General features: G+C 41.0%; 1 protein-coding gene across 8 annotated transcripts in view; it reads right to left on the bottom strand.

Annotated features, from left to right (window-relative positions):
* The window catches only part of LOC149179945 (DET1 complexing ubiquitin ligase), a 104,341-nt gene that overhangs the window by 32,777 nt on the left and 49,271 nt on the right, over nucleotides 1-22,293 (bottom strand). For 5 of the 8 annotated variants that reach the window (XM_089415856.1, XM_089415857.1, XM_089415859.1 and 2 more), the window contains one exon: nucleotides 10,586-10,647. In XM_089415856.1, the coding sequence (XP_089271982.1) occupies nucleotides 10,586-10,647 (62 nt within the window). Of the gene's footprint in view, nucleotides 1-7,230; nucleotides 7,301-9,379; nucleotides 9,561-10,585; nucleotides 10,648-22,293 lie in introns of all 8 variants that reach the window. The other 3 variants (XR_016256889.1, XR_016256888.1, XM_089415860.1) reach the window with 2 other exon arrangements.

Here is a 22,293-nt window from a genome sequence, read left to right as displayed (position 1 = left end):
AACTGGAAGTGCAAAGTTGGTAAAGGGCTAGAAGAAGAGCTAGAAAGGAATGCGAGTTTCTAGAGGAAGATAGAAGACCTCAAGATCAAAATTTTAGGACAACTCTCACTCACTTCAGAGGTGTATCAAGGGAGATCAAAGTTTTTCTAGTCCGGTCGAAGTTGTTGATACTAATGCTACTGGGTCAAAGCTGCTACTAATGTTGCTAGGTCGAAGTTACTTTTGACGGGTTTTCATCTGCAAGAAGGATTGAGGGCTGACCTGGTCTAGAGGAAGTCCCTGTCTAGGTCTAGAGTCTTGGATTATCTCGAGAAACTATTGAAGGAAGAATTGTTGACTAAGTTTTCCCCTAGATAGGGGTTTTGCCCTAGCTGTCCACATACACCTGTTGTGTATCAAGGGAGATCAAAGTTTTTCTAGTCCGGTCGAAGTTGTTGATACTACTGCTACTGGGTCAACGCTGCTACTAATGTTGCTAGGTCGAAGTTGCTTTTGAAGGGTTATCATCTGCAAGAAGGATTGAGGGCTGACCTGGTCTAGAGGAAGTCCCTGTCTAGGTCTAGAGTCTTGGATTATCTCGAGAAACTATTGAAGGAAGAATTGTTGACTAAGTTTTCCCCTAGATAGGGGTTTTGCCCTAGCTGTCCACATACACCTGTTGTCCTTGTGTCATTGTTTTGGTAATTGCTTGATGAACTAAAAACTAAAAGAACAACATAAAGATAAAGGAATCACAAGTAATTATTTATATAAGAAAACATTTCTGCCTTTCTGATTTTCTAACAGCTTCAAGCCAAGAGGACCTTTCATTAAATATTTTTGGCTACATATTTTATTGAGGTCATAATCAAATAAGGTTCCAAAAGCTAGTTTGCCCTCCTTCCAAAAGCGGCCTCCTCTTCTATATAAAGGTGGCATTTTTACTCTCAAAGATACAACGAAGAAGAGCGAAGTTTCTCTTAAATAAGTCTACGTCCAGTGTATCCAACGAAGATCTCTGGTGCAAATCAGAGGCTCGCAGTCCTATTCTATTTCTCTTGTGGAGCAACACCTTAATGAATTATCATTCTTTCGGGGAAAAGAGTTTTGGTTCATTTTTTTTTGCTTGGCATAGGGTTTGTTGGGCTCTTTTTGTGTTTTGCAAGTGGACCATAGCCTTCTAATGATGCCTATGACATCGGCCTTGTTAACCATGTAACATACCTTCTGCGGCTTGGTGTAATCGATTCATAGACCTAGATTTGAGACAAGACCTTTTGCACATTAAGATGAGACTCGTTGAGGCATTCCTAGGACATGAATCAAGTGCAGATCTTTTGAGCAATCAAAGTAGTTTATCTCTGGATTTGCTCGGCCTTGTGGCGCAGTGTTAATGCAGACGTGAAGGCCAATTTGGAAGGTTTTTTGGGCCTGTGGGTTCATTTATTCTTCATCTCTGAAGTGGCACGTTGATGGTTCCTGTGCACTGAACAAATTCATAGACTATTTTTGTTAATGTCTAAAGTCTTCATCTATCAGAAAGTAAGAAACCTTGTGACTGGTCATTCGACCTTGCTTCTGCTAGTTTTATCCTTATCTAAGCTAGGAGAAGAGCCCTTAATTGCAATATAATTTTTGTTGAGATAGAGTAGAAGCAGCCCAACTGTGAACACTCATTATTTACCTGTTGATTCTTTAAAAAATCATTTGATTGCAGACTCCTGATGGGCATTCATAGTGACCTCACTCTGAATGCACTATACTTCATATTTAGTCCTATGTAATTTTGCAAGAAGGTCACGGGTTTCAATGACCTATGTTGATTAATTTTGGCCTCCAAAAGAATGATATAGCTACAAACCTAGCTCTTGTCAGCATTATCTACATGTTCACCAATCTAAAGATCAGAAGCAGCATCCATGAAGCCTTTCAAGCCTAAGCAGCTCGCATATTTGGGACGCTGTTTAATTCAAGGTCTGGTGCATACTATAGTAAGGATCAAGTAATCAAAGTATAATGTTGTGACTGCCTGCAAATAGAACTGCAATGGTATGGTTTGTTGTAATTGATGAAGAAATGATGTATGTCACCTTCAATGTGCTTCAACAAATGTTATGTATTGAAAAAGTATAGCAGGTAATTTGTGGCAATGTGTTGAAATTGTAATGTACGTTGATGCTTGAAGATTCCGATATGTATGCATCAATTACATAATGTATGTTGATTGAAGTTACAAGTTGATCAATTATTTAGGGCCAGAGGCCAGAGGGTTATGTCATTAAGTAATTTAGTTTGACAGATTGATAATGCTGAGAAGGTTGTTGAGAGCATCACGAGAAGATTTCGTTGAAGATATTAATCTGATGAAGAAAAGAAGCAACATCATTAGTTTGGAGACATCAAGAGAAGTTGTCAGATGTTGATTTTTTAAGTAGCTTGGGAGGTACTCCAAGCCCTAGGGTTCAAGGTTTGGAGGGCAAAGCGCCACAAGAATCACTTGTGGGCTTGGAACCCAAGGTTGGGGTTTTGCACCCATCGTGATTTGGGCCAAAACCATGAGCACATTTCGACATATGATGGATGAGGATGATAGCTCTCGTCGAGACGAATCAGACGCAACGAAGATTATCCGATTCCGAGTTGTAGAAATGGAGATATGAATTTTTGAGGTCTGTTTGTGGGTTTGCACAAGAAGAGTCTAGCTCGGCTTGGTGTTAAGAAGGCATGTGACAATTGTAAAAGCCCCATGATGATGCTTTATGAAGTCCTCCTTCAAGTGTATAAATACGAGGTGAAATGGAGTCATTTGATCATCCATCCAAGGGCACATTTCATAGAAAAACAACTACAGAAGCATAGCCACAGCAGAAGAAGGGAGACAGGGCCGAAGTTTAAGGGAGACAGGGCCAAAGTTTAGGTACTGTTTGCAGGGCCGAGGTTCAGGGCTAGGTAACTACAGCTTCAGGGAAGAAATCTGTGTGGTTAGCGTGGGTTTGAGGTTGTAATCTCTTGTGAAAGGGAGCCGCAGGCCTGTTCTGGAAATTGAGGTAGGCCGCAGGCCTAAATAACAGTTTGTGAGGGTCTGCAAGCCTAATCAAAGGGCTGGAAATTAGCCCAGGTATCAGCGGCGAGCGCAGACCAACAAGGACACAAGAGAAGGCAGAGGCAATTGTAAGAGGCTATTAGGAGGTAGAATTGAGGGTCAACAGTGAGCTAACTATTGCCCTAACCAGTCAACGTCACCTACAGCAGAAGTGCACCAGATTTCAAGGTATGTTGTTGTTTCAGTGTTGAATTTGTTGCTAGTTTGGGTGTTGTCCTTGTGTGGACACTTCCAGCCTGTGAGAGCCAATTGAGTGGCTTATCTTGATGAGTGAAGGCCTCTTCTTGGAGCAGATCTCACAGTGTGGTATTAGGAGCCATTGATCTGGTGGAGGGCGGTGTGTCGGCTACCCAAAGTAGCCCTAGACAAGCAGTCTTGAAGTGACGAAGATATTTGAAGATTGGGTGACCTTTGTAACCTTATGAGTAGCTCTTTGATGGATGAAAGAGGCTACTAGAAGGCAGATTAGAGCTCAGGTGTTGGCAGCCTAGAGAGCAGATTGGATCAGCCAGTGTACATGTAGCAGAAGTGACTTGCAGCAATGTTAGGTGGCAGCCCTCCTAGGAGACTCTATGTGTTGTCCTTTGATGGACTATGGGGCAACTAGAGAGCAGAATAGAAGCAAAGGACCGGCAGGATGAGATACGACATAGAGTTTGTAGTGTTATTGTCATTGTATCTTGTATTCCATAGACTGTTGTATTATTCAGATTGGTTTAATATAACGAAGATTGGGTTGTACATTATTGTACAATATTTGTTAAAAATTGTGTATACTTGTGCATATGTGATTTACTGCTTAATAATTTCCGCTGTGCAAAGTAGTTCTTGTTGAGATTCTTGGTTTGGTAGCATCAAAGATTCTAAGATTCTATCCTAGACCCAAGATCGTGGAAATTCAACATGGGAGCAGAGCATGTCTGATCTACTTTGGAAGTCAGTGAATCAGAGTTGTGCACACTGAAGTATAGCTTAAGAGGGAGTTGGTCAAATTATAGGTGACAATGTTGAAGTTGTAGCTAGGTATCCGATATGAGGACAGGTTGGAGGGGTTTTCCAACTATAGTCCATGGAAGGAAAGGATCAAGTTGGTCTTGCAGGTCAACAAGATCTGGGAGTCGCCAAGAAAGCGATAAAAAAGCCAACTGACCCAAAGAAGCTGGAAGTGTATGAGGATTTGGATACGAGGGTGAGATTGATCATCCTTGATGGTGTTTGAGGTCTTGTTCCAGGATGGGAAGGCAAGACTTAGACCTAGAGGCTCTAGCTCTGATGGGATTGTGCTTGGAGTTAGTGTGCATGGTCTAGACAGACTGACGGGCAAGCCTATGGATCATGGGAAGAAGCAGGTGGAGGAGGTGCAGGCTTCAGAGGTACAGATACAGGTTCCCGAGAAGAAGGTCTAGATTCTAGAGGCTCAGAGGGAGTCGAGTTCTAGCGGGAGCTTGCAAATTCAAAGGGAGAATTTGCAACCCAAGAAGAGCGCGTAGTCAATGGGAAGCAAAGGTGCTTCCACATCTGACAAGAAGGAATCATGGAGGGATTGGAAAGTGATACAGGAGAAGAGGAAGAAGCAAGAATCTTCCAGTGATAGTGACACTTCCGAGAGAGGCGTAGTTCATGCTTCAGGAATTGTTGCAGTGATGAGCGCCAAGAGTTGGGCAAGTGTTGCGAGTAGTGATGATGATGAGGAGTTACTTCCTAGTCTTGGAAGTAACTCACTCGCTAAGATGGAGTGTTGATTTTTTTAGTAGCTTAGGAGGTACTCCAAGCCCTAAGGTTTAGTGTTTGGAGGGAAAAGCGCTACAAGAGTCACTTGTGTGCTTGGAACCCAAGGTTGGGGTTTTGCACCCATCGTGATTTGGGCCAAAACCATGAGCACATTTCGACATATGATGGATGAGGTTGATAGCTCTTGTCGAGACGAATCTGACACAACGAAGATCATCCGATTCCAAGTTGTAGAAATGGAGATATGAATTTTTGAAGTCTACGTGTGAGTTTGCACAAGAAGAGTCTAGGTCGGCTTGGTGTTAAGAAGGCATGTGACAGTTGTACAAGCCCATGATGATGTTTATGAAGCCCTCCTTCAAGTGTATAAATAGGAGGTGAAATGGAGTCATTTGATCATCCATCCAAGGGCACATTTCATAGAGAAACAACTACAGAAGCATAGCTGCAGCCAAGAAGGGAGACATGGCCAAAGTTTAAAGGAGACTGGGCTGAAGTTGAGGGACTATTTGCAGGGCCGAGATTCAAGGCTAGGCAACCGCAGCTTCAGGGAGTGGTTTTGAGGTTGTAATCTCTTGTGAAAGGGAGCTGCAGGGCTGTTCTGGAGATTGAGGTAGGCCACAGGCCTAAATCACAGTTTGTGAGGGTCCACAAGCCTAATCAAAGGGCTAGAAATTAGCCCAGGTATCAGCACAGACCAACAAAGACACAAGAGAAGGCAACCGCAGCTGTAGGAGATTGTTAGGAGGTAGAATTTAGGGTCAAGAGTGAGCTAATTGTTGCCCTAACCAGTCAACGTCACCTACAGCAGAACTGCACCAGATTTCAAGGTATGTTGATTTTGTTTCAGTGTTGAATTTGTTGCTAGTTTAGGTGGTGTCCTTGTGTGGGCACTTGCAGCCTGTGGGAGCCAATTGAGAGGCTTATCTTGATAGGTGAAGGCCTCTTCTTGGAGTAGAGAATTTCAAGAAGGATTTCTCATTGATCTCCTGTGTATCTACCAGTACCATCACTAGGAGTTCCAGTTGGCTCTTTAGGAAGTATGTTCCTCTCTAAGAGGGAGTGTTGATGATAGTGGCATTGGACAGGTACTTTCCCATAGGTCTAAGTGTCTAGACATGTGAAAGTCATCCAAATGACCCTTAACCTTAGCAATTACTTTAATTTACATAATTATTAAAATAACCGACTTTTATAATAAAATTTGAGTTAATTTAATGAAAGGCAAAGGTTATTTGCTTTGCTGAATTAGATGAATGTCAATAGTTAATCTCAACTGATGTTGACATCTAATCTCAACCATGAATATTTTTCCAAGAACACACTTAAATTTCACAACAAAATTTACGAGCGTTTCAATTAAATTGCACAACAAAATGTAGTGCAAAGAATGTGAATGTTATTCACAGAGCTCAAACCCAAAATAAGTTATACTGGATTGACTGTGCATTACTCCCTCGTGGATATTTAAATTGGTTTGTGAAGACTGGTTGAGGTGTTTTCTTTCAAAAAAAATACTAAACCTCCTTGTATGCACTGGAATTTGTGACTGAATGATTTGTGGAGGCATAATTGGAGAACAAGGTCAAACAAGAAAGTACAAGGTTGACAAGCAACGACTCAAAATTAAGTTTTGCACAGATTTCAACATCTCCAATGCCACAATATAATGTTGTAGTCGAAGATACCTCTGGTCATAGATAAAGATGACCTGCAAGTGCAAACCTTTGTGAACATCTAATGAGAGTTGAAGTCACCTGAAGGCAGTCTGAAAACCAACTAGCAAGAATTGTGATTACAGAAGACAACGGTGATCAGTTTACACAGCTATAGCACCAGCCATTAATTTGTACTGTTTTTAAGGTTGCATTGGTATAAAAATTATGAATGTGAAGATAGATAACAAGATTGGATTTGCGCCCACGGGGCGTAGGGCAGATGGTGACAAGGTATTCTGTTAGCGTAATCCATTGTGTAAAGATCACCAATTCGAAACTCCGTGGGCAAAAATCCAGCCATGCTAAAGGCTGGTGTGTCCCATGCCAGGTGCGATCCCCGGGTGATTTTGACAGTGTAGATGCCCCTGGGTCATGGCCACTCAAGCCACAGATTAGGCATGCCATTCATCTCAGGACTCACATTCCCTGGCAAACAAAAAAAAACAAGATTGGATTACCATTCATGATGATTGAAGTTCTCTGGTTACTGGTATCTCTCATGGAATCATCACTGGATTCCCAATACTGAAGTGACTTATTTTCAGTTTCTCTGATAAAGGACCTGTAGGTTTTTTAGTAGTAACCAATATTTTGTTGTAAATGAATTAACTAAGAGATATACAGTTTCAACTTTCGTTACAGTACAGTTCCCGACTTTGAAAACTTTTTATATGTGGACAAGAGTGGTTACAAACTTACATTCCTCTTTTTGTTGGAAGTTTTCTGTAAAGAGGTTCTGTCGTCTGGACTTTGTGAATACTGGAAGGACCTACAATACGTAAGCTTCTTTCTTTAATGAATAGAAAGTACGAATTTTTCTAAAGGAAAGAAAATGACAAGAAAATTAAGATAGATGGCTAGCAATAATAAATACACCAGAACACGGTTTGACAGCATTACCCAGTATATTACTATATCCCTGAAGAATTATTCTACAGAAAATGAATGTCCAGCATGAGCTCCCTAACCAGTTAAGTTGCTTTTTGCCCATCATCAGTGTGAGGCATCTACTTTGTAGTGCAAAGAAATTGACGATTGTGTGGCAGATCAGCCAGCTTCAGTTGAACAGTTACGTACCACTGTTGGACTATATAAAGAGTTTCACATTTGGGAGAGGCACAAACAGTGCTCTGTAGGTATTTTGATTTATTTTTCTGAAATTTTAAAAGGCAGTTTTCATACATTTTTGTAAAACCATAGATTAGAACAATACATTGAGTAAAAATATAGTCAAAGATATCGACAAATTTATAATAATAGGAATATTTCCAAGAATGCATGATCCTTACATAATGAACTCAGAACTGTGATAATTAGAAATTTGAAAACTGTTTTATCAGATGAAAGCTTGTATTTTTGAAGAGGTATGCTATATTCCGAAAGTTTATTAATGGGTTCTTAAAAAACAAAGAGAATCTGGCTGATAAAGGTTTGATTTATGTATTAGTTCTAATACCAGCTAAATAATGCGAGTTGCTTGAAAGAAACTCCAGCAGGCCTCGTAACAGAGAGAACATTTAGGGGGTGTCTGATACTGACTGGCTGGGTGAATTCAGCATCAAGAAATTAATTCTACACTCAATTTTAGAGTGATGGCAGATCATGGTTACCTGGATGATTTTGGCATCCACCTATGAACTCTGCTTTCAATGTGAGAGTGTTGACATGGCAGTAGAGGGGACACCATGCAAGAGTTCCAGAATGGGAGGAGGAGAGGAGTTGTGGTCCTTTCTAAGTTCTTCCACATCCAATGTTCTTGAGGTTGAGAACTTTATCAGCTTTTTGGAGCTCTCATTTCAGGGGTTTGTTGGAGAAGCAAATAGCAAGCTCCAAGCTTCACTAGGAACATGTCTATGTTTTATCATCATCAATCATATTACGTTAGTGACTTTAATGGTAGTGAACTGACATGCAACAAATATGTACAGTTCAAGCTAGTAATAGGTGGCTAAACCACCGTAACAATCTCACACTAAAAAAGAATCCAAGCAATGAGGTCTTTGAGAGAGTGGTACGTGTGTTTGTGTCAACAGGTAGCTCACCCAAGTCATGCCCTGTAATATTTTTTATATCACATAATATAAACATTTTATAATTCTCTCCTCTCTCTTCTTTATCCTGAATGAGTGTGTAGTCTCATAAACTTACATTCCCTGCCTATCACAAAGTGTGATTGGTTCAAATGTCAAATTGGTTGAACTTTATTTTTTGACATACAAGATATCTGCTTTGGTTTTGCGGAATGTTGTATTTAATATTTTTGTCAATTTTAAAATTTATGCATTAACTTGATCAATTGGTCCTCCATCTCGTTTGCTCGTTTTCTAGAGCTCTTTTCCTTTTGATGTAATATGCTTACTACCCATAAAAGTTCAGTAAATGTTGCCCACAATGTCTAGAAATGCTCATCAAAACCGCTCCTCTCAAATAGTATAAAACTATGTCATACAATTAACAAAATACAACACTCCATTTATTTAATCATCATAATAATATGATATATGCATGAAAAGTTAGATAGATGCCCAATTTTCCAATATATTTAACCTAACCATGTCAATACTAAATAGATATGAGCTTCTTTATCATTACTGGGGACCAAATATTCTACTTTTGGCAGCTTTCAGTTTTAATCAAAAAAATCCGTATGGAAATTTCCTAAAAGATGAAATCACAGATTTATTTATTTTATAAATGTATAGAAGACAAAATCTTTACCAAAAACTCATAAAATTATACTCACTAGGGCTTATCAAGCTAACAAACTTTTGAAATTTTGTTTCTAGTTAGGAGCTTAAAAATACAAAGGGATTGTAGAGTAATCATGCATGAAGAAGAGGTCACTCACATACTCGGCAGTTGCTTCAATAAACACACCCCGAGGCTGGGGGTTGCACCAAAATCGCTAGGGAGATGCACCCAGCCTCATCCCCTTTTGACATGCCATTCAAGTGGGGCAGACCAGAGCAGAGGAATAGAACCCTGGTGGCTGCTTAACAATTCATCAGCCTCACCAATGAACCAAGGTCCTGTTGGCAAAGCTATATGTAATTTTATAAGCACATTTAAAATTAATCACAACTAACATAAACAGTATGAGAGGTATGCAGTATGGACTTTGAAAATGCTTTCCAATTCAACAGCTGTTGAAATTGATCTCACAAAACCAATTTGCAACAAGCAAGATGCTGAAAAGAAGTGTCCAAAGAAACTTATCACAAAGGGGCTGCAGAATCACAGAGTCCACCTGGAAGACTTAAACTGAGTAACCAATAACTGTGACACCAACAAAAAGCAAACAGAAAAAGAGAAGGAAATTGACAGATGATTTTGCATGGATGAAGTGGAAGCAGAAAAGAGGTTAGCAGAGAATAAAAGAGCTAGAAGAGAAGCTAAAGCATCTGGAGAAGGTAAAGCAGATCAAGGAAGGAGACAACCTCTCAGAATTTGGCTCCCTCTTCAACATTCAGAAGCTCCAGGCTAGTCACAGAAGAAAAAGACAGTGATACTACATAGTCACTTGAAGGAAGATTTCAAAGATTCCAGCAGCAGCCAGCAGTAACAAGCTGACTCAAATGTCAGGATGCATATTTAAGATCAATTAGTTCTTGCTCCTTAGATGAAAGTGAAAATTATGATACTTTATAGAAGAAGTAGAAAGAAACTTGAAGAATGAAACTGAGTTGGTCCTTCAAAATAGTTTGTAAAACAATAATATCAGTCAATTAAATATCTAAAATATGATCCTACATTGTCACAAATACCAGGCAGGTACTTTGGAAGTAATGGCAAATGAATTTCTGTACCATTGCTTTGTATGACAACATAGATGTCCATTATAATTTGCACAAAGCTCACTAGCATAGGTTCTAACTATACCATGCATGCATATGCTGGCAAATATATTCAGTGGAATCAAACTTGAAACACACTATCTTAACTCATAGATTATTGAAATGAATTATTTCATGTACATGATCAATTCTTCCACAAATTCTGCTTTGAAAAATGCAGGAAAAATTCATCAAGAAGATTAAAGTGGAAGACAATAAACCTTCTCTTCTGCTCGCTGATAAAACTGCCTTAAAAGGATATTTGTAGCCTCGGTTGAAATTACTGGAAAATGAAAACATTTTAAAAGTCAATGGAAAAATAAGCATATCCGTTTGCAATTAAGCAAGGATTAAACAATTTTTCTACATACCAGATGGTGATTGATAAAAAAATACATATTATTATAGGAAAATTTAAACAAAATTATACATAACATGGAATCAAAAAATATCTATAGGCTCTCTATATGATATGAGCCTTGTTCTAATTATATCCCCCCTTCAAAGATAAGAGAACCAAATGCAAAAAATGAAATACCTAGATTTTACTTGCCAGTTAATCAACACGCAGTACTCTGCACTAAATCAGCACACTGAACATGCCTATTCTAACAAAGTTACACAGCACTACAACATCTCTCTTCTTACAGCCACAGATGACTTGTTTAGAGAACTCCAATAAAGAGATTACAAACTTGGAAATGGCTTATCTATGTGATGCCAAATCTATAACTGTATTAAGAGAGTAGGGATGAAGGGGAATAAGGAGGGTTTGGCTGGATATTCTAAAGGTAGCAATAGTGTCCACTGTCGGCAAAGCACTCCTCTCTGGAGGGGCTGCCAGGCCAGCACATTTGGATTGTATTTTCACATGCATTTTGTCCAATAGGCAGCAAATGAGAAACCATCCCTGTCCTACAGAATTGCATCTATTCATTAAATCTTGTCAGCTTTTTCTTCAGATGGGTAGGTTGCAGCAAGGCATCCCAGTACACCTTCTTCAGGTTCCTTTGGGGCTGCTGAAATAAGTGAAGACAGGACAAAAATTAATTTTCTAAAGGTAGTGGAGATGGGATCATGGCTTTCAGGGCATGGCAGGCCACACGACTGTTGCTTCAGCTTTTGCAACTTGATTTTGATACTAAAACAATGGTCCCCTACAGTTGGTTTTGGGTGCATCCTCCAAATTTTTCCTTTCATATATAATTCAGAGAAGTTCTTTAAAAGATATGCAATGCTTTCAGTGACACTCTTTCTGGTGAAAAGTTGAAAACCCACCCAAGAAATCAGAAAGAACCTAGCTAGGATGTGTAGAAATTTATATTAAATGAACCTTGCCATGGGATAATGAACTCGAATTCAAACAATTTCTTCAAATAAAAAAGTTATATTACTAAAAAGTTTCATTCGCATGCAAATTGTCAAGAATATGGTCAGCTAGAGGCATCAAGCAATATAAGAGCTAAACAATTTGATGTCTAGAAGGATAAAGCAGCCCAGTTCGTAAGTGGGTTGATCTTGCCATGTAATTACCTCATGTATTTTGAATTCTGAAAATTAAAATGGGCTCAATAAGAGACACGGATTTCAAGGGACTCAGTAAGGGACACGGCTAAGTTGCACGAAACAGGGAAACGGGTACGAGTTTCCGAAACGGGCATGGGTACGAAACGTGACCCCCCCAAATTTTGGAAACGGGGAAACGCAATCTATATATATATATATATATTAGGACATTTAAGAAATATGTGCAATCATAAAGCATATATGATACTGATACATTCTAATTTATTACATTATGATTAAATTGTCAATTGTCAATGCATAAACTATAAGTCTCTAAATGTACATCACATTTACTCATGAATGATCACATAATGAAAATAGAAATATCCAAAATCAGCCACGAGAAATTTCTAATTTCTTGTCTCGTGCTTGATTGGGAGTCTCCTCCTACATAGTCGAACGACTAAGTCACATGACACGAGGACACGAGACACAGAGGACACGTAAATACGAGTATTCAATACGAAACGCAGCGACCTAGAAACAGGACACGGGGGACACGTTTTATATATATTTAATAAAAGATATATATATATACATATATACCGAAATATAGTTTTTTATCCATATTAAATTGCAGGTTGCAGCTTAGCTAATCAAATTAAAATATAATTACTTCTCAAAGTTCATAGTTCACTTTAAAAAAATAAATAGAATCAAAATTTACTATTTAGAAATTAGAATGTGATATGCTTGATCTTGATTCTTGAATATTCAATGTTCATTGTTCATGTACAACTTACAAGCACATAAGAAAATAACTAAAGTCTAATCCTATTGATTTCCTCTGCCCCTCCTCTTGCGAGAAAATTCCACAGCTTTCCCTTTCCCTCTAGATGTAGATGCTGATGCTAGTGGAGTTGGCAGTAGAGTTTTCTATGCTCTAGAAGCTGAAGAACTAGAAGTAGGAGCTATAGGAAGTAGACCACGTCCTCTACTGGTGGCAGGGGTAGCCCAGGCAGGTGGTGTCACCTGGAAACATTACAATCTCCCAATCCTGAAATCATGAAAAACTGATAAGTCTGCTGCATTTTGAATGAAATCTAAAATTCTACTTTCTCCATATGAAATCTAATGAGGCCGGAACCACTCTCAAACATCCTGAGTCATTTCATGGTAATGTTAAAAATTTAAGTAAAAGGATGAAAATGAAGATTAAGAATTTAACATTACCATGAATAGCATATCAATACTAGGGCCTAGACTTGATCATTAAGCTGCCCCACTCAAAAATTATTTGTTTCTTTCAAAAAAAATTGCAGCTTATGCAAACAACGTTTTCTATCAACGGAATACGTGTTTTCCAGATGCAGGACACGACGAAAACGGGCGAATACGTTTTACATTTTACAGGACACGATGAAAAACGTTTTCGACACGTTTTAGGGCCTTTTCGTGTCTGACGCGTAAAATACGGGACACGAGACCTTGGAGGACGTGTCCTGTGACTTAGTGATCTGGGTATGACTGAATTCTGGAATAGTTGTAATGTTTAAATCATCATTTACAGATCTGTACGCAAGTTCACTTTAGGAAAAGAGCATATACACGCTGGTTCTGCATATCAAAGCAGCATATACATCATAAATTTGATTTGCAGATCTGTACGCTGGTTCGCCTTGAGAAAAGCACATATGCACGCAGGATCGACACATGCAAGTAGTGTATACCTTATAAAATATGTTCTAGTTGCTTCTGTTTGCTATTGCAGTGTTCTAAATTCTGGCTTGGGTTCTGGTTACTGTATTCTGGTGACAGCATTCTGAATGATCAGATTGATGGAGTGATTGATTGATTCGGTTGTGGTTGGTTCAAAAGGAGATTGGTTGATGCAGATATATTTGAAGATTGATGGATCCAGTCTGAAAATTTATGAAACATGGTCCTTGGAAGAAAAGAGAAGGTTGTAGCCTTCTGTAGGCCGGCACCTATGTTCTAGTAATCATATCAGCTAGTACAAGAGCTCGGGGGTTGTAGCTGGAGAATGAGAGAAAGTTGTATCCTTCTACAAGTAGAAGCCTACGTACTGGTATAAGACTGCACCAGTACAAAAATTGTAAACAGAATTCTCTTATTATTAAAAGAAGACAGAGACGATTGCAGCAGGTGGTTTTCACCCACATTGGGTTTCAACCTTATATCTTGGTGTTCATGTGTGCTACTCATGTGTGATGCTTTATTCTGCTTTTACTACACTGTGTAATGAATTCCTGATACACTGGTTAAAGTTCAATGCATGATAATTTGGGTAAATCAAAAGATCTCTTCATGTACGTTGGCTGCATTAAGTACAATTGCGTATACACGCTAGTTCACTAAGCTGAAGTAGCGTATACAAATCAGTTTTGAAAATTAAATGATTGGTCTGATAATACTGATTCACCCCCCTCTCAGTATTATTTACAACAGTTTGTGTGCTTTTTTCTGAAGATGAAAGTTTGGAAATTGACACTGAGCTCAAGAGTGCATGTTAGGCTCTCTAGTGATTATTTACAAGTGGATTTTGAGGTTGTTAGAGCCATATATTGTATTGCAGAATGATAATTCTACCTCTGTCATGTAAATTAATTTCCAACCATGTCAGTTTGATGTAAATAGCCTCGTGGGCATGCCAGAAGGGACCATAACCATGAAGAGAATGTAATATATGCATGTGAAAGAACTGTATATGAATTCTATTGTAAATGCACATAAATGTTGCTGTAATTGTTCATGTACCAGCTATTATTATTCCATCTATGACAGAAATATGTTTTATGTGCTGAGAACCAAGATCATTGAATGTGCTCATGGGTTGTGGAGTAATTTTTTATGGGCAATGTATTTTCCACTGAAAAATTGTTATTGTCCATAAATTATATGTAAGAATATTGATAACAACTTAATGGGCAAGTTACAAAGTGGTATGAGAGGTACTTGTTACAGCACTAGAGTTGTATGGGTTAGAAGTCAACTTATATATTAAGAAATTACAGTATACATATAAAGTGTTTGACGAAACACCTCATGGAGAATAATTGGGAAAAAAAAGTATGTGAAACCTACAGTTGTTAAATTGAGTGCTCCAATTATCTAATTGGAATGCTATTAGAGATTAAGGGCAAGTTATGGGGTATGTACCTGAAGCGAATTCCTGAATTTTAAAGTTAGCACTAAATTGGATAGAAATGCAATTTGTTGCCTAACCGTTTGATAAATGTTTGTTTAGAAAACACTGTAAAGGTTATAATTGAGAAATTCATGGGTTTGAAATTGCCCAGATGGTGTGTGACAGTTTATATGCTAATATGGAAGCTTGTAGAGAAAACTGAAAATTTGACAAATTTCTGTTCTGTCTAAAATTTGGGGCAAAATTTCAAAAATTGAAAAAAAAAAATCCAAAATTGAAGAAGATCCAGAGGTTTAATGGTTGCAATGGTGTGAAATTGGCAGGTAAAAGGGTCACATTCAGCCAAAGCACCCAAGGTTAAAGATTTCATGGTGGCGCTATGGAGGAAATTGGCAATATATATAGATAAATATGAATGTTAGAGGAAAAGGGTTGAGGTGAACGATGGCTCCAAGGAATCCTCTAGAACCATCAAGATTGCCAAAGGTTGCACCTGAGAAGAGTGATAAAGATTAGAGATGTTGGTGCCTGAATAAAATGATGTGTTTGCATAGTCGTATGATGAGCTGCTGAAAACCTTTGATCCTAAGATAATCAACCATGCAATCCCACTGAAGAAAGAGTCCAAACCATTTGGACAATGCCACCACCACATGAACCCAAAGGTGGCCCCAGTCATACAAAGAGAATCGCAGAAGCTCCTAGAAGCTCAGACTATCACTCCTATCAAGTATTCAAACTGGGTGGCAAATGTTGTCCTAGTTAGGAAGAAGAATTGGGAGATCCAAATTTGCACTGACTCTCAAATGGTAACAAAATCAGGGAGCGTGTCTGTGTTAGATGGATTCTCTAGTTGCAACCAACTATCAATATCTAAAAATAACAGGTATAAGAATGCTTTTACTACCCCTTGGGGGACTTATGCTTATGTATGCATGCCTTTTGAACTAATGAACGTTGGAGGTACCTTCCAATGCGCTATGAACTTTGCATTTTTCTGGTTATTTATATACATTCATAGTAATATACCAAAATGACATTACTATATTTTCTAAAAATAGAAATGATCATATTATTCCCTTACAAAAGATTTAGCAGATGCAAGTCCTTAGATATATCAGTGAACCCGAAAAAGTCCATCTTCGAGGTTTTTGGAGGCAAATCTTTAGGACACATTTGTGAAATTTCTGGCTACCCAGAGGGTGCTACTAACCCAGTTAATTATTTTATATTACTTGTTCGCGGCAAATTAATTATTCTGCTGGAAGTAATGAATATTAACATAAACGATCTATTCACAGCCAACTTTTAAGGTCGATGGAGGGACGCTCTGCAAGAGACGATTAGGGTTTCTCTGCAACCCGTGACGGCGCAAACAGCCGACCAAAGACCCTGCAACCATACCTAATCTAAGCTCTGAGAGAACAGAGCACCAGCACTGCGCCAGTCAGGCGCCATGGAGACAACGCAGGGGGGGCGACAGGGCCCTCCCCAATGCAGCAGGAGCAGGATAACGACCTCCTTTTCGGCTCGATCAATAGGGAGATCCTGAACAGAGAAGATTCAACACAGCAAGAGAACAAAAAATCGGAAGATCCGCACGGCCAGAACATCGGACCGCAGGACAAAGGGAAAAAAGACAAGGAGGAGGTGCCAAAAGTCACCTCAGCCACCTGCAAACCTGTAGCTGCAGAAAGGCCAAGAATCGAACTTCAAGGTCACCTGATAAACGCCAGAATTGAGTTCATGAAAGAACACGCCATAATAGGGAAATTTATAGGCTTCTGGCCTACGGAAAGAGCCCTATATGGATGGATAGCTGCCAAATGGAAACCGAAAGGGGACGTCCTGCTGCAACTAGGACCGAAAGGTTTTTTTACAGTCATTTTCTACTGCGTTGAAGACAAACTCAGAGTACTAGGAACAGGCCCTCACTTCTTCAATGCAGCGGGTCTGTACATGCGAGACTGGATACCCAGGTTCAACCCAGACAAGGAAGACCTAACCTGGGCACCAGTATGGATTCGACTGTACGGACTCCCCGATGAATATTGGGACGAAGACTCCCTCCGGAGAATTGGAAATGGCGTGGGAGAATACATCAGAACGGCTGAAGAAACCAAAACACGCAGATTCATATCATATGCCCGCATATGTGTCTTCATAAGGCTGAATGAAGCGCTACCAGAGTCGATAACGCTCTCCCATTGGGATGAAGAATGGATCCAGCCCTTGGACTATGAGCATGTGCCCTTCCGGTGTAGGAGATGCCATGCTCTTGGGCACTTATTTAGGGATTGTCCTCTAAATGTCCCAGATCTGTCTCAGAACCCCTCAGCCAAGCCCAATCAAGACGGGTTCACCAAAGTAACCAGCAGAAGGCGCTCGCACAGGAAAAACACCAGCGGGCAAAAGTCTCAGCAGAATAACTTCAAAGATCAAGTGTCCAAGAACAGCTTTGAAACCCTCAATGACATTCCGGAAGACCAGCCCCTGGACAACACCAGCAAATCCGATCACCCATCCTCCTCAAGCCGCCCCCCCCCTTCCAGCCCCCCTCCCAACTCGAAATCCCCCATTATAATCCCGACCATTCTAACCAGGAACCAGGAGGACCCTGTGAATACCCCTAAGAACATGGAGATAGATGGGAGATTGAAGCCCACTCAGAATTCAGAGACCACACAGGAAGACACCAATGTTGTTGAAATAATGGAGGAAGAAACTGAAAATGTAGACCTTCATGGTCTGGATATCAACGAGCTAGAGTTGGCATGCAGGAAAGAAGCGTATGAATCCATCGCTGAAACTGATTTAGAAAAGTTGGAAATGGTCATCTCCAAAGCCTACCAACAACATCAGCTAGGAATTCAAGCGGGAAGCACCTGGGATGGTAGACTGCGTCCAAAAGATTTCAAAAAAAGAGGAAGGAAAACAGTTCTTCAACGAACAATAGAGGTTGGCAAAGTCCTAGTGGATTCAGGCCACTATGCGAAGCTTACGAAGTACTTCAGCCCCTCTCAACTCAGTTATCAATGAAGCTCATCTCTTGGAACCTTAGAGGGCTCAACAGCCCCGCAAAATATAGAATGCTCAAAAACATGATCAAGATGGAGAAACCGCAAATATGCTTCTTCCAAGAAACTAAATGCAATAGCGCCACTCTGGGTCGAATACTCTCAAAGGCCTGGCCAGGCTGCCACTCAGTGGCTGTGGATGCTACCGGAGCTTCGGGAGGGCTCGCCATAGCCTGGAACACTCAGGCAATAGCACTCACTGACTTCCACGCTTCCCATCATCTCATACAAGCCGCCTTTCACATTTTAGGCACAAAGGTACATGGAAACCTATCCAATGTCTATTTCCCACAGGATGGAGGCAGTAAAAAAGCGCTCCTCGACACCATCGAGGCGCTTAGTATCAACAGACAGTACCCACTCTGGATTGCTGCGGGGGATTTCAATATGATCACCAAGATCGAGGACAAAACAGGAGGAAGAACTAGATTGGAACCTGAAGTGGAACACTTCAAGGATTTCATCCTAAACGCCTCACTCATCGACATGCCCTTCTGCAATGGAACCTACACATGGAGCAATCACAGAAAGGGGAAACATCAGATTGCCTCCAAGCTGGACCGATTTTTGATTTCGGACAACGCAGTGCACATTGGGGGGGATTTCAATGCGGAGATCCTGGCTCACTCAGGGTCGGATCACTGGCCAATAGCCCTGCAATGGCAACGACCAGGGAACAGCACCAGGAAGCCATTTCGATTTGAAAGTTTTTGGCTAACACACCCGGCATTCAAGGACTTCGTCAAATCTATTTGGGCCTCCTTTGTTCCTCCAGAAGGCACCAAAATGTTCCAACTTCAACAGAAATTAAGATACCTAAAAGGCCACCTCAAACGCTGGAATAGGGAGACCTTTGGGAATATTTTTGAAGCCCAACAGCAACTCAATCAGGAGCTCAAACTACTCCACCAGACAGTCATCAACTCGGGGCACACAGAGGCAACCTTGGAAAAAGAAAAGCATATTTATAATCAGCTTGAAGAAAGAAGGAAGCAAGAAGAAATTTATTGGAGACAGAAATCGCGGATCAGGTGGCTCAGAGAAGGGGAACGCAACACCAAATTCTTTCATAACACAACAGTGCAACGAAGAATGCACAACAAGATCTCCTTCATCCAAAATCAGGAAGGAGTGAAAGAGGAGGAGCATGAGAAAATAGAGGAAATCCTCCTCAATCACTTCCAACAGGTTCACCAAGAGCAGATAATGGATCGGAAGGCAGCTATTGAGAAAATCACCAGCAACATTCCCAGGATAATAACAGATGAGCAAAACGATTTGCTCATGAGCCCAATTCTCAGCCAAGAGGTGGATGAAGCAATGGCGCAGCTTAAAGAAGGTAAGGCTCCTGGCCCTGATGGCTTTACCACTAATTTTTTCCATGCTTTCTGGGATATGATTAAGGTAGAGATTTGGCAAATAGTAGAGGAATCTAGGGCCCTTCGCTGGCTGCTACCCTCTCTTAACTCCACCTTCATCACTCTCATTCCCAAAGAAGAGAACTCCACCACCCCTGACAAATTCAGGCCCATCGCTCTCTGTAATGTTCTTTACAAAGTCATTTCCAAAGTCATAGCCAACAGACTCAAGCCCCTTCTTCCTCAGATCATCTCTCCGGAGCAGTCTGGCTATGTGGAGGGCAGGCAGATTATGGATGGTATAATACTCTCCCATGAGATCATTCACTCGCTTAAGCTTTCCAAACAAGCGGGCATGTTACTCAAGCTCGACCTCTCCAAGGCTTTCGACAAACTCAGCTGGGCCTATATTCAGAACATGCTGAGAGCCTTTGGCTTTAGTGCCACCTGGGTAAGATGGATAATGAGCCTCATTTCCTCCTCCCACTTCTCCATCCTTGTCAATGGGCTGCCCTCTCGTCCCTTCAAACCCTCCAGGGGCATTAGGCAAGGGGATCCCTTATCCCCCTTCTTATTTGTGATCATGGCGGAAGGTTTAGGACGGCACATCAAGCAGGCTCTGCAATCCAATCAACTTCGGGGAATCTCCATTCATAATTCCCTTGCCTCCTCCCATCAGCAATTTGTGGATGACACCATGCTTTATGGCTATCCCTCTGCTCAGGAAGCCTCTTGTCTGAAATCCTTGCTCAACGATTTCTCTAGAGCCTCAGGAACCCAGATCAATAACACCAAATCCCACATTTTTTTCTTCCACACCCCGCCCTCTGTAAAACGTGCTGTCTCCCGCATACTGGGTTTTCAAACCGCTTCTCTCCCCTCCACTTACCTGGGTGCGCCTCTTACTGCATCCGCCATAAGGCAACCAGCTTGGCGAGGACTCATTGAGAAACTGGAATTCAAACTTAACCTATGGACGCACCGCTCCCTTAATCTGGCAAGTAGGGCTGTGCTCCTAAAATCCATCCTTCAAGCCATGCCCCTCTATCTGTTTTCCATCCTAGCCGCTCCAAAATGGGTTTTAAAAAGACTGAGAAATCTGCAGCGCAACTTTCTTTGGGGAAGTTCCGCTACCAACCGCAAATGGGCGCTAGTAAAATGGGACACCACCTGCAAGCCCAAGCACAAAGGCGGTATTGGTCTCCGAGATCCTGAGCACAGTAACATCATCATGACCGCCAAAATCTGGTGGCAATGGCTGACAAATCCGGACAAGCTATGGGCCAAAATATGGATAGCCAAATACACCAACAACATGCCTCAAGCAGAGCTTATTAGATTCACGCCCACAAGCACAGGTTCACTCATCTGGAATGCGGCCAAACATCATCACCAGCTGGTACAGAAACACAGCTTCTGGGAAATAAGAAATGGTCATAGTGCTAGATTTTGGAACGATGCATGGAACCAGCTACCTAAACTCTCAAATGTTCTACCGGCAGCCATTATCCCAGGCAGACAGGAGCAGCAGCAAGCCAAAGTTCATCAATTCTGGAGTCCGGAATCGGGAACGGGCTTCAGGAAATGGCTACCAAGCAATCAAATATCCAACACCAACAGTACCCAGGAAGCAGCAGCCCTTGAAAGCGAATTGAAAAAAAGGAGCATCAGGTACAACAACAATGAGGACATTCTCAGATGGGGCTATCTTCCCAAAGGTTCTTACTCCACTTCTGAAGCTTATAATCTTTTAGAAGACGCCCCTACCATTCCGGATCCTCTTTGGGCTAGAATATGGAGCTTCAAAACCTGGCCCAAAATCACTCACTTTCTTTGGATGGTGGGGCATAAAAAGATTCTTACATGGGACAAACTGCAGAAACGCAACTTCCATGGACCCTCGTTATGCCACAACTGCTTTCAGAGTGAAGAAACCTTGCAGCATCTTCTGGGTACATGCCCGCTTGCTACTCAGATGTGGGAGAAGGTAGAATTCAGAAGTCAAAGGCGATGCAGAGAGGTGGGAGGCATAATAGACACCATACGACAATGGCCGAAAAGCCCTTACAACAGTGGGTTGCTCAACCACCTGTGGAACATAATCCCAGGTATTCTTCTATGGAATATATGGAAGGAAAGGAATAGGCGCATATTCAAAAACCTCAGCTCGAATAAGGAGGACATATGGAACAGAATACACGCTAATATCCAAGAAACCATGCTATTGAAGACTTGGACTCAACAGGATCTCCCCACTGCAGATAATGAGAAAAATATCCTAAACAACTGGGGACTGCAAATGCCACAAGAGCCAACTACACAGCAGACAGCAAATTGCAAAGGCAAGGAGAATGGAAGCTGGGAAGCTCCACCTATACACTCATACAAGCTCAACTTTGATGGAGCATCTAAAGGTAATCCTGGTCCTGCAGGATTTGGAGGAATCATCAGGGATCACCAAGGAACCCTGCAACAGATCTACTTTGGCAACTTAGGCTGGGACACCAACAACTCAGCAGAGCTGGAGGGTATGTGGCAGGGATTACTTACAGCAAGGCGACATAATCTTCAACCGTTAATTGTGGAAGGAGACTCTCAAATTCTTATAAACATGGCCACTCGCATTCAGAATGGGTCGCACGCCAGGAAGATAGCCAATAGCTGGAGACTCGAGGCCAGGCTCAGCTGCATGGCTGAGGAAATATGCAACTACAATGCCATCTCTTTTCATCACACTAAAAGAGAGGGTAATAAGATAGCTGATCTTCTTGCTAATATAGGGGTAGACTCAGACCAGCCCTTCCTTGAGGGACACCTGG

The sequence above is a fragment of the Pinus tabuliformis genome, chromosome 3_2, assembly GCF_031772625.1.
Source record: "Pinus tabuliformis cultivar Carrire ecotype Pingquan chromosome 3_2, CPIR1, whole genome shotgun sequence".
Lineage (NCBI taxonomy): Eukaryota > Viridiplantae > Streptophyta > Pinopsida > Pinales > Pinaceae > Pinus > Pinus tabuliformis.
Note: the sequence above shows the minus strand (reverse complement) of the source record. Positions and strands in the feature narration are given on the sequence as shown.